At 36.4% G+C, this 12107-nt stretch overlaps 2 protein-coding genes across 3 annotated transcripts; one reads left to right on the forward strand and one right to left on the reverse strand.

The window, feature by feature from the left end:
* Positions 1-5101: 5101 nt before the first annotated feature.
* Positions 5102-6347, forward strand: LOC149646963 (uncharacterized). 2 transcript variants are annotated; one of them, XM_089849787.1, is made up of 3 exons: positions 5102-5570; positions 5709-5931; positions 5989-6347. In XM_089849787.1, exons 1-3 carry the CDS (start codon positions 5121-5123, stop codon positions 6213-6215), a joined length of 900 nt encoding a protein of 299 aa, XP_089705913.1. In that variant the 5' UTR covers positions 5102-5120; the 3' UTR covers positions 6216-6347. The 2 variants fall into 2 exon arrangements, with proteins under 2 accessions (XP_089705913.1, XP_089705912.1); XM_089849786.1 differs by having other exon boundaries at positions 5102-5931.
* Positions 6348-6682: 335 nt separating this feature from the next.
* Positions 6683-11492, reverse strand: LOC149646964 (uncharacterized). Its single transcript, XM_089849785.1, has 4 exons — positions 9964-11492; positions 9620-9897; positions 9332-9498; positions 6683-8998 (listed from the first exon to the last, which is right to left on the reverse strand). The coding sequence occupies exons 1-4, from the start codon at positions 10055-10057 to the stop codon at positions 7066-7068; spliced, it is 2472 nt and encodes an 823-aa protein (XP_089705911.1). The 5' UTR covers positions 10058-11492; the 3' UTR covers positions 6683-7065.
* Between the last annotated feature and the right edge of the window lie 615 nt (positions 11493-12107).

Consider the following 12107-nt stretch of genomic DNA (forward strand, 5'->3'; position numbering starts at 1 on the left):
GGGTTGCTGTCCCAATGTCCCGTTTAAAAAATATTTCCCACCCTGATTACTTGATTTATTCACGGAGCTGTAAGACTCCCCACCGGAACAAAAAACAAAAAAAAAGACCCTAACAATGAATTCTCTACAAGCAAAAAAAAAAACTAAGTATGTGAGTCTTTAAGAGGCCTTGGCGAATTAAGACGGCATTGCTTCTGCGAACAATTTGATCTATAGAGTGTGAATGTGATGTCGTGTCGTCTGCTAAAGATTGACGAGTCGAAAGTCGAAAGTATGGGGTTGCAGTACCAGCGTCGATTTGGCAGAATGAGAGGGGGGGTCGAATTTTGGGAACTCGCGACGGAAAAAGTAGCTATAACCTGATTTCAGACCTAACTAAGCAATTCTTTTAAAATAGATTTCAAGCTATATAATTCACGCTAATTATAATAAAAAAGCACGGACAATGATAATTGAGTATTTTCAAATAACATAAACTATTAAAATTAGTTCAAAGAGCAATTAGTTGCGCTGCTCTTCCCTAGATGGCGCGTGAGTATGGTGAAAAACATATAAACACAAGCCCATAAAATTTGAATGTCTTCAATTTGACCGTGTTTATGGTAATTAAATTTCAATGAGTTATCAAGCCTATTGAATTAAAGTAAAGACTATCGCTTTTATACCAGGAATCACCTTGCAAACTAGGAAAACTGAACACAAAATTACACGAATATTTCTGCACTCTAATTTTAAAACTTGAATATCTTAAAATTGGCGCGCACGATCTTGATTAAATTTAAATATGTTGTTAAGCGTATAAAACTATACCGGAAACGGTTTAGTTTATAGCAGGAAGCGCACTGGAAGTTGGTCATCAAGGCAATCAAACCTTAGAAAATTGCAAAATGACTTCGTAAAATTCAACTTAAACGTTGAATATCTTAAAATTGGCGCGCACGATTTTGATTAAATTTAAGTATGTTGTTAAGCGTATAAAACTATACCGGAAACGGTTTAGTTTATAGCAGGAGGCGCCCCGGAAGTTGGTCATCTAGGCAATCAAACCTTAGAAAATTGCAAAATGACTTTTATTATTTTTAGTAATATTCAACTTAAATGTTGAATATCTTAAAATTGGCGCCCACGATTTTGATTAAATTTAAGTATGTTGTTAAGCGTATAAAACTATACCGGAAACGGTTTAGTTTATAGCAGGAAGCGCCCCGGAAGTTGGTCATCTAGGCAATCAAACCTTAGAAAATTGCAAAATGACTTTTATTATTTTTAGTAATATTCAACTTAAATGTTGAATATCTTAAAATTGGCGCCCACGATTTTGATTAAATTTAAGTATGTTGTTAAGCGTATAAAACTATACCGGAAACGGTTTAGTTTATAGCAGGAAGCGCCCCGTAAGTTGGTCATTTAGGCAATCAAACCTTAGAAAAATGCAAAATGACTTTTATTATTTCAGTAAGATTCAACTTAAATGTTGAATATCTTAAAATTGGCGCGCACAATCTTGATTAAATTTAAGTATGTTGTTAAGCCTATAAAACTCTATCAGAAACTGTTTAGTGTATAACAGGAATAGCCTTTAGAGAAAAGGAAAAAATATTTTATTGTGAAATTAACCCAAATGTGGTATTCTTAAAACATATTAGGCCTAGTTTCAGGTGTTTTTATGAAAGTTTAGCGTCAACCAATTAGTTTCCCGTTTCGAAAGATTAAAATAGTAAGAGTTTTGACTTGTACTCGTGCATTTCCCATGTACAGAGTATTGAAGCCCCAAACCAAAAACATTGATGGAAAGCCCAATTCTAGGATTCTATGAACCCATATACTTACTAAGAGCGCCTGTAGAAATGTTTCTCCCGTCGAGCTTCCAAATTTAAGGAAAGGTTATTGAGATGGTTGTTGGTTTGGAGTTCAACTTTATCAGAACTAAGCCTCGTTCTATTTTAATACAAACAAAGTGGTACTTGCAACTCTCGCCAACGTGAAGGCTGGTTGACACACTTGGGCATTTAATCACAAGTTTAATCAAATGCCCTTAGAGAGTCTCCCGCGTGCTAATGAAACGCTACTAGATACGCGAATACTGGGGAAAGGCATTATTGAATTTAATAGAACCCCTCCTTAGTTAATCTAGTTTCGTTTTATTAGCACTTATTTCTTTAATAACAATAATCTGAACTTTGTCTCTGAAGGGATTTCCACACTAAGCCTGTGGCTTGTTTACAGGTGGTTCCCTTTACAAAGATAGGGTTTAGCTTAATCAAATTCTGCTAGAAAGATATTTCTACAGTTTTGAATATCCTTTATATTTTGAGGACCGAGACATCTAGTTGCTACCACCTTAGCATATAGACACATAATTGGACCACAATTATAATTATCCTCTTGGGTGGGAAATGTATGACAAAACTCGCGTTCAATAATAAATTCAGGCTTAATACATTGAAATATATGTTCAACAATTGGTTTAAGGACTGTAACTATATCCATCGCTACGTCTTCATTACATTCGCGCGACCCAAACGGATCGTAAATTTTTATTTTTATTATTGTAAAAGTTATATTATCTATTACCTCTAATGCCGCTAAGATATAATGAGAATGAAAACAAACGGGAATTAGAATTAATTCGAATTTTGCTATATTATATACTATTTCTCTGTATTCTAAGTGGACCTTCTCTTCTAATTTTAACCGCCTTTGCACCCCTTGGTAAAAGGTGGTGTCCAAAAACAGAACTGTTTCATTTTTTTGTTGTAAAATCGTGAAATACTTGTCTATCATGTTGTCTGCAAACCATTCATTAGAATTTATAATTTGCATCTCCCTATCTGTTAGTCGAATATATTCTCTACTATAATTTAGATAATCTTCGGGACTATCTTTTAAATTTGTCAAATCAATTAACTTATCGTCACCGCTACTTTCCGATTCAGTTTGTGATCCTGATTCTGGTTGCGACTCTAATGCGAGTCTTTTCTTGGACACAGGAAAATTTGCGCTTTTAATAATTTTCCTTTTTTTGGAAATATTTGGAGAAGGGGGCCTTTCTCTATAATATTCAACTGGTTGATAAACTTTGGGAATATCTGGGAGCCAATTATTTATGCTATTTACCGTAGATATTGGGTTTCTCTGATATACAGGGTGTTTCTGATAAGTCTGCCATAAATCAAGGGGCGTGTTCTTTGGGTCAAACTGAGTGGAAAGTGTCAAAGAACATGGGATGTACAAGAATTTGCAACGAAGATATGGCCCCCCAAACATTGGCCCCTAAAACAAGAAAATATTCGAAAATGTAGACTAAAACAAATTCAGCCTTATCAACTTGTTTAGAAATATGAGACAATTTCAATAGTTTCCCTCTAACATCGTTATTGAACTTTCACCTGGCAGAAGTGTATTAAATGAGTAGAAGTATGCCTACTCTAGTAAAGTAAATTCAAAGTATCATGGTACCTTTCGGTTGGTATTACTTTTATTCTTAACAAGTTAACATGGACGTTACAGGTATTGTTCAAAATTCATTCTTGTACACGATGTCAAAAAAATCTTTGAGATGACCCCAAAGACTTTTTAGCAAACCACCGTTTATTGTTTACGTTTGTGAATAAAAAACAATGCTGACAGTCATGACGCAAACGTAAAAACTAAACGGTGGTTTGCTATAAAGTAACGCGATGTTGTTGATAACGTCACAGTATCACTTCGAACGAACGTGTGGTAGTACAGTATGGCGTATACCAATGCAGAATATGCAGACATGCATCTCATGTATGGACTGGCGCAGGGCAATTCAGTGGAAGCACAGCGGCGATACCAGGAACAATTTCCGCAACGACACATACCAAATCGTCGTACGTTCGAGGCTGTTGACAGGCGCTTGAGGGACATCGGACAAGTACAACCCAACAACGTTCGAGAGCGAGACATTCCAGAAGACATGGAGGAAATCGAGGAAGACGTCCTTGCCATGTTCGATGAGGACCCCTCGACAAGTACCAGACAAGTTGGACGACAATTACATGTTAATCACGTTTTGGTCTGGCGAATTCTCCGCGGACATCAGTTTCACCCGTATCATATTCAAAAGGTGCAAGCTCTTAACCCGGCAGATTATCCAAGACGCATCGACTTTTGCGAGTGGTTTTTGGCCAGAGTAGAGGACAATCAATTTCCACGGGTCCTTTTAGTAACCGACGAGGCACATTTTTCCCGGGATGGAATTCTGAACTATCACAACCACCACGAATGGCGCCAATTAAACCCACACGCAACTAGTGTTAGAAGTCACCAACAGCAATTTTCTTTAAACGTATGGTGCGGCATTGTCGGTAATCATTTACTAGGTCCGCATTTTCTTCCACCCAGACTAAATGGTGAAGCATATCTCACGTTCTTAAGAGACACTTTACCTGAACTACTCGAGGACATACCGTTAGCATTACTTCGTGACATGTGGTTTATGCACGACGGGGCACCCCCACATTTCAGCCGTGCAGTTAGAGAACATCTTAATGCTACGTTTAATTTGAGGTGGATTGGGCGTGGAGGACCAGTTGCGTGGCCAGCCAGATCTCCGGATTTAAATCCGTGCGATTTCTATCTTTGGGGTCATCTCAAAGACATCGTGTACAAGAATGAAGTCCGTGATGAGGAAGACTTGCGAAGACGAATTATTGAAGGTTGTCAAACAATCAGGAACATGCCAGGAATCTTCCAACATGTCCAAGAATCTTTCGAAAGACGGGTTCATGTTTGTCTTAACGCCGCTGGTGGACATTTTGAACAATACCTGTAACGTCCATGTTAACTTGTTAAGAATAAAAGCAAAAGCGGATTATGCTTCACACATAAAGTACGTATCATGAGCCTGGGGGAGCTACACGATATTTTCGAAGCGCCTCGGCTAGGACCTCCTCGCGCGCGGAGGCAAATAGTTCGGTCACACCCTGGTAACGCGGCTCATTCGGCTGTAGACAAGGAACCGATTTACTAAGTACAAAAATTTCATTGGCTAAATTTTAAGTGCAGGGCTGGCTATTTCTCGAAGGTAATTCGCTGAATTATATGTGTCGTCTGCTCTAGTTTCGTGAAAGGTTTTTCAAATTAGGCTTAAAATGTCCGAAGTCGCCGATGTCGGAGTAGGGTCTGTAAAATATTCATTACAAGGAATTATTTATAATTTTGAAGAGGATTTTTTTACAACTGACGCCTCAGGAATAAGGCGAAAAGTTGTACAGAAACTAAAAGATGATGGGAAGCTTGAAAATATAATTCTAACGATGGTTGAAAATTATTTTACCCTAAAAAAGTCTTCCAAGGCAGAGAAAGGTATTCGTGGCAATTTCCCCTGTGTTTGGAATACCTGGCTTGTTGAATATACCTTCGATACTACAAATTGTATTGCGATGGAATCTAGTGAAACTGAAAGGGCCCTCATCATTAGATGGATAGCTAATAAAGTAGAGAACGAGAGTGCAAGGTTTGAAAGAGCTTTGGACATAGCTAATGTATTAACTAAGCAAACCCATAAACAACAGATAAAATCCACATTCGAGAAAAAACCAGTACGTAATATTGAAACGGACAGGTTATATACATTGTGTAGGTTAGGTGGAGGATGCTTAGGGGAAATGTGGAAAATTAACAAGCAAAATATGCAAGTATATTCGAAGATTAAAATGGGGAAAAAACCACTCACACAGGATCAGCGAGACAAAGCTCATTTGCTTTATAAAATTAGCTTATCACTTCGTAATATGGATCAGTATCCGCAAGATCTCCCTCCGGCGTTAATACACATTAACAAAGGCGGTTTGCTTATTCCTCATGTAACGCTATTGGATTGTGTTGGAAAGTTAAGTGATCTTGTAGTTGAAAATTGGATCAAATGGACAACTGGAACAGATCAATCCAAAGAAGTGTTAAGTAAGCTTTGGTTTTACGTTATAACTAGAAAATCTTATTAATGATTTCTTTTCTTAGAACTAACTATGTTAGCTTTAGCTAATAATGAAGAAATTAAAGCCTCATTCCATAGAGCTGCATCCCAAATTGAAGAGGTGATAAATAGAGGATTCTCGTACGAAGACTTAGAAGAATTTCGTAAAGCCTGGCACAGAAAACTAGGTCACGCAAAATTAGGGGATCTATTTCGACAAGCAACTCAACAAAGAAACGACCGAAAGGGAAAACGAGGCATTGGGGGTTAAAATCTTAGGTGCTATCTCTATAGAAATGGGAAAACACTGAAATGTACACAAACCACCTCTATCAAAGCCAAGAAACAAATTAAAGTTTTAACCAAAACTGAAGGAGAAAGTCTTGCAACAACTAAAGTTCCTAAGACAACTAGAAACGTTTCAACCAAACATGAAATTCCTACCAAGAAATCTAGTAAAGTTTATGCTAATAAAATTCCATGTCCTATCAAGAAAAACGCTTCTACGAAAAAGAAAGTTCCTATCAAAAAGACTAGTCAAGTTAACAAAAACAAAGCTACGGAAAAAAAAGATATCACAACAGAATCCAAAGGAAAAAGTCTAGTCGGTACAAAAACCAAAGGAAAAAATCTAGTCACTACTAAAGGCAAAGAAAATAGCAAGGTACAAGCTGCAAAAAACCTTAAAAGAGCTGCGACCACTAGTTGTACCGAAGGGAACAGTCCTGTTAGAAACAAACGTGGCAGAATTGTTGGCAAAACACTTATTAAATGAAACTTCAAATGTGATATTTTCTGTAAATCAAAATTCATGAATCCTCAAGTGTGATAAACTATTTGATGTATTTGGCTGTTAAACAAAATATGAATTTAGGATGTGATATTTTTCTTCAACTATTTGGCTGTTAAACAAACTGTATTAAATTTCAAATATGATAAATTTCAACAAGGCCTAAACTATATGAAACAGATTTTTTATTATTATTTTAATATTTGATGTAAACGAACTTCAAATTTGATAATCACGCGCATTTTTTTGATTTTAACAATTTGGTCAAAAAAGGAAAAAATAAAACCATCTTTGTATCCTTATATAATTTTATTAATTTGATATGGAGAAGTTATTTGGAAACTTGGAATATATCCAAACCTATTTTTCGGTAATTGCTTTCAGCATTTTGAGAAGTTTTTGTGCAGTTTTTTATAAGTAAAGCCCGAACCCCAGGAGCATAGTTCATGCTTGTTAATTTACTCCCAGAAATATATTTAAGCTGACTAAAAATGGTTTCAATAGCGGAACCATTTATTCTTACTGGATAAATGTATTTTGACGGGTTACGCGTAATAAAATCTTTTGCCAATCCACAAAAACCAAAAACACAAATGCGCAGAAGTTCCCAAGTTTGCCACGCTAAGAATTTTTGGCCAGTCTGTATTTTCATGTTTTCTTCGCAGAGAAGCCTTTCAGTGGCCCAGCATTCAAAAAATTCTAATCCTTTCTTCATCGACTTTATAGGCGCAGCATCCATGGAATCCACCTTATCGTGAGATAACAATCCTTTTTCAAAAATAAGATGGCAAGCATATAAAAAGTCATGACATGCCATCACAGAATCACGGTCATCAGGAGGCGATTCAGATTTCGGGTTAGCATAGTTGTAAAGCTCTCCCAGGACTTTGAGATCTTGCATTATTTTGGCAGGTACAACATTTAGTTTTGTCCAACTATCCCTTTCAATGTATGACAGACATAAACCTTTCACTTGCGCTAGCTCGTGGGAATCTCGTCGACTTACTTCTCTATCATACATATTTATTATTTGTTCCCAGCCAAATTGAATATTTCCCAAAATTGTAAAGTCTTTGGAACCCCCAACTTGCGAATGATGCAGTCCATTAATCATGTTTTTAAGTTGATGGGTTGGGCAAACTATCCAGTTTATAAATCGGTCTTTCAGGAATGGGTGTTTAAATTTTGGCTCAATGGTAAAATTAAATGACCCATCTTCGTTTTCGGAGTTACCAAAAGGTGTGTCTCTTCCTAACGTGTGTCGTAGTGCGGTGACGTTGCAACTACCACCATCACATACTAGCGCACTAGTCTCCAAACCCACACTTTGGAAGGCCCAAAGGACTTTGAACAAGGTGTCAGTTATCACAGAGGCCGAGGCCGGCTTGGATAGCATGAAAAAGGGGCCTATGATATCAAAACTACCCGCAATGCACCTCCACAAATATTGTAAGACATACTCTCCTTCTAGCGTTTCAGACAGTGTGTTTTCCTTGTACATGTCACCAATGGAAGGCAAGTCATTAGCATCAAGGGCACATCCAATAAACTCGTTGCTATTTGAGTTCCAAATTACTTTACCGATTACTTTTACTTCATCAAATATAATTGCTCCTTCCGCAGGTGGTTTATTGATCCCTGGATAGTTAACTGCGTATTCTCGAAAATTGTCGGCTTCACACTTGAGATACTGTAGATCAATCCCTTGCTTCATTTTAATTTCACAAACTTTACTGCGAAGTGTATGCACGCTAGGTAATTTGAGAACTTCGAAAGAAGCCAGCGCCTCGTAAGCAGCAGGTGATCTTGAAAACACACTAAGGGCAATGCGATATGTTAACGTAGACCAACGGTTCCCGCGAGATCCTTTTTTATTTCTCTTTTGGTCATTTTCAAATTCATTTCTCTCGGTGTCTAACTTCCACGCTCTCTTTAAGGCTATCCCGAGTAATTTGTTATTTTCGCCAGCTTCGTTAAAAATTTGTTCAAGTAGTTGTTTATCCTTAGAATTAATTGCGGCTATTACATCTAGCATTTTTTTATGTTGCTCCTCATTCAGATGCACACTGGCTTCTACAATCTTGGCTTCCAGTTGTTTTATCTTCTTGTTAAGTTTACCACGCAGACACCGATTGTTGTAAAATCGTTTCGATCTTGATTTCGGCGATAAAATGCTAATTTTACAATTTGATGAAGCTGAAACTCTCTTTAATTTGGTCCTGGGTGTAGTGTTGGTTTTCCTTCTCCTTTCTTTCAATATATAGCTACAATTAAACATATTAATTAACCAAATTGTTTGATTATTATTAAGATATAATAATTTTTCATAACATGTGAAATTAAACTTGAGGCAAAATATTCATATTTTAATGTTAATTTCTTTCAAATAATTGTTCTAAGAAACTAAATAAGCTTCCCAAAATTTTGGATCACCAGCTAAGAATTATTTTCTAATATATAATATTTAAATTTTAATAATTTAGAATTAAAATTTTGAGCCCTTATAAAAAGTATGTTTTCATATAAATAATTTATTCATTATTGCCTCAAATTGACTCCAAATGGTAAGATAATTGATAGTAATTTTGTACACTTACCTATTTAAAAGACGGCACTTCCCACATTTATAAACCCCACTTTGAAAGTTATCTTTGGGTGAATTGGAAGGTGGTGTAAACCATACACTGCATTCTACAGATTGATGCCTTTCAAATGGATACTTGATGTACTCTAGTTTCTTGGTGTTAAAATTTCTGCAATCTTCCTGAGATTATAAACCAAACCAAATTGAGTTAAATACGTACACCAGCCATGTTAAAAGAATGATTTTTTAAGAAAACCATCCAATTTCGATCATGTTAACTTTGAAATGTTTAATAAATTACCGCAGATATCCCAGGGCAAAATACGTGGTCAGTACTTAATGATGACAATGCTTTTTTGACTATCTCGAAATCCACCTTCTTATCTTCAGATGTGAAGGCTATATCTTGCGTCGCCTCTTTAAACAGAATCGCTTTTGTCATGAACCCGCTGATAGAAAAGAGAAGCTTTATGGGGGAATATAAATAATTGGACGAAGCTATCATTGTGTCGTCTCTAGTCACTTCTAATTGTGATAAACATCTATCACGGTCCCTCGTAATAGAAATATTAAATCCAGCTACATTGAAAATTTAAATGTGATTATTCTATAGACTGTGGTTTATTACAATTTTTAAAAACTTACATAAAGTCTTAATATAGTCTTCAATTAACTTTAACGCTGTAATTTCATCGCTTTCTCTAGCAATCTCAAAATTAATTCTCCTGGTCGAGTCCATTTCAATTAAACCACTAATTTCAGCAATAAACCTTTTGGGGGGCTAAATTAGAGTCGTCCAAAAAAGTTTCATCACCTTTTCGTTTTAAAGTATTAAGGGGAACTTCATTTAACTTGTGGTCATTATGAAATAGCAATTCTGGCTCAATTTGAGTAAATCTTGAGCACATAGGTTTTATGAAAAAGTTGCATTGTGCTGCCACATGTTTCACGTAAATTGGCGGTGGTAAAGGTTCTTCATCGTTGTCACAAAAACTTTGCGATTCAGTTTGAGACGCACGACTCTCAGTTCGAGACGTACGACCCTCAGTTTGAGACGCACAACTCTTAGTTTTAATCTTTTTTTTTATTTTAACAGTTTCTAATTTCGACTCTGACACTAAGGATAGATCAACTTGAGATCCTTTTGATAACTTTGGTTTGAGATAAAAATCACACTGAGTATATTTATGCTTGGGCTCTTTAAGAAGCTGGGCATCAGTTTTTTTGCGAGGCATTTTTGGGCCACTGGTCAGCCAAGGCTTACCGTCAATGTATGTAGTATAGCTTTAGATATGAAACGAATTTGCAGGGAATAGCGCGAACTTTCCGTTTAAATTTAATAAAATATATTCATAATAATAAGGCGACACGAAATTGTTAGAAACTTACGATATAACCGTTCAATATTTATAAAAGAATACCGAGCCAAGCCGCAAATTCGCCATTAAAAATTCGGAGTTTGGTCGACTAGACTTTTCTACGAAAGGAGGGAGGTCCGATTAAAGAAAATAGTTTTCGAGCCGTCGTTCATTGGAAAACTTTTTTATGGGTTAAGGCTTTTGATTGGTTAAACGCTTTTTCGTTCGTCTGCTTAGTTTTTACTTCGGGAAAGTCATGAAATCCATGGCCAAAGCTATGGAAAAGTGGGACTTACGTACTTTATGTGTGAAGCATAATCCGCTTTTGATAAAAGTAATACCAACCGAAAGGTACCATGATACTTTGAATTTACTTTACTAGAGTAGGCATACTTCTACTCATTTAATACACTTCTGCCAGGTGAAAGTTCAATAACGATGTTAGAGGGAAACTATTGAAATTGTCTCATATTTCTAAACAAGTTGATAAGGCTGAATTTGTTTTAGTCTACATTTTCGAATATTTTCTTGTTTTAGGGGCCAATGTTTGGGGGGCCATATCTTCGTTGCAAATTCTTGTACATCCCATGTTCTTTGACACTTTCCACTCAGTTTGACCCAAAGAACACGCCCCTTGATTTATGGCAGACTTATCAGAAACACCCTGTATATCAGAGAAACCCAATATCTACGGTAAATAGCATAAATAATTGGCTCCCAGATATTCCCAAAGTTTATCAACCAGTTGAATATTATAGAGAAAGGCCCCCTTCTCCAAATATTTCCAAAAAAAAGGAAAATTATTAAAAGCGCAAAAAAAAAAAAAAAAAAAAAAAAAAAAACAATTTTGGACTAATATCATAATCGTTATCAAACTTTTTCTTAAGCTGGAAAGGCTCTGGTTCCGTGATTTGGGAGGACTCTTGTCTCAGAACTCGAGGAGACTCGGGTTTCTTAAGCTTGGGAGGTTCGCGTTTCTTAGTTTTAATTTGGGCAGAATCATCTTTCTTAATCCTAACCCGGGGAGAATCCCCTTTCTTAATCCTAACCCGGGGAGAATCCCCTTTCTTAATCTTAACTCGGGGAGAATTGCATTCTTTTTCGGATTTTGAAAGCCAATTTGATAATGATTCTTTTGGGGCACGCTGGTATGAGCCTTTGAAACGTTTACATTTTATTTTATCTTCTGGACTAGCATGTTTAAATTTTTCTTCTAGACCTTCGTATTTTCTTAAGCTCTTCTTTTTTCGATTGGAAATTTTTAATGATTCGTATAAAGCATCGGTGTAAATGTTCTTGTGCATATTGTATAATTCCTGCACGGCCTCATCGGGGCGAGAGGTACCCTTAACGTAACCGTTTACTTTAATAACGCGATTGAACATTTCCGCGTGACCCTGGGTTGGTGTTTCGTTATCTATGTAATTAATT

This window comes from Phalangium opilio, unplaced genomic scaffold (assembly GCF_054372755.1).
Source record: "Phalangium opilio isolate 3A_F unplaced genomic scaffold, DU_Popi_V2 ptg000089l_1, whole genome shotgun sequence".
NCBI lineage: Eukaryota > Metazoa > Arthropoda > Arachnida > Opiliones > Phalangiidae > Phalangium > Phalangium opilio.

Coding starts and splice junctions, on each gene's coding strand:
- LOC149646964 (XM_089849785.1), bottom strand. CDS start 10,057: ATGGACTCGACCAGGAGAATTAATTTTGAGATTGCTAGAGAAAGCGAT. Junction 9,898..9,963: donor AGACTATATTAAGACTTTAT/GTAAGTTTTTAA, acceptor TTTTCAATGTAG/CTGGATTTAATATTTCTATT. Junction 9,499..9,619: donor TTTGCCCTGGGATATCTGCG/GTAATTTATTAA, acceptor TTATAATCTCAG/GAAGATTGCAGAAATTTTAA.
- LOC149646963 (XM_089849786.1), top strand. CDS start 5,121: ATGTCCGAAGTCGCCGATGTCGGAGTAGGGTCTGTAAAATATTCATTA. Junction 5,932..5,988: donor TCAATCCAAAGAAGTGTTAA/GTAAGCTTTGGT, acceptor TTCTTTTCTTAG/AACTAACTATGTTAGCTTTA.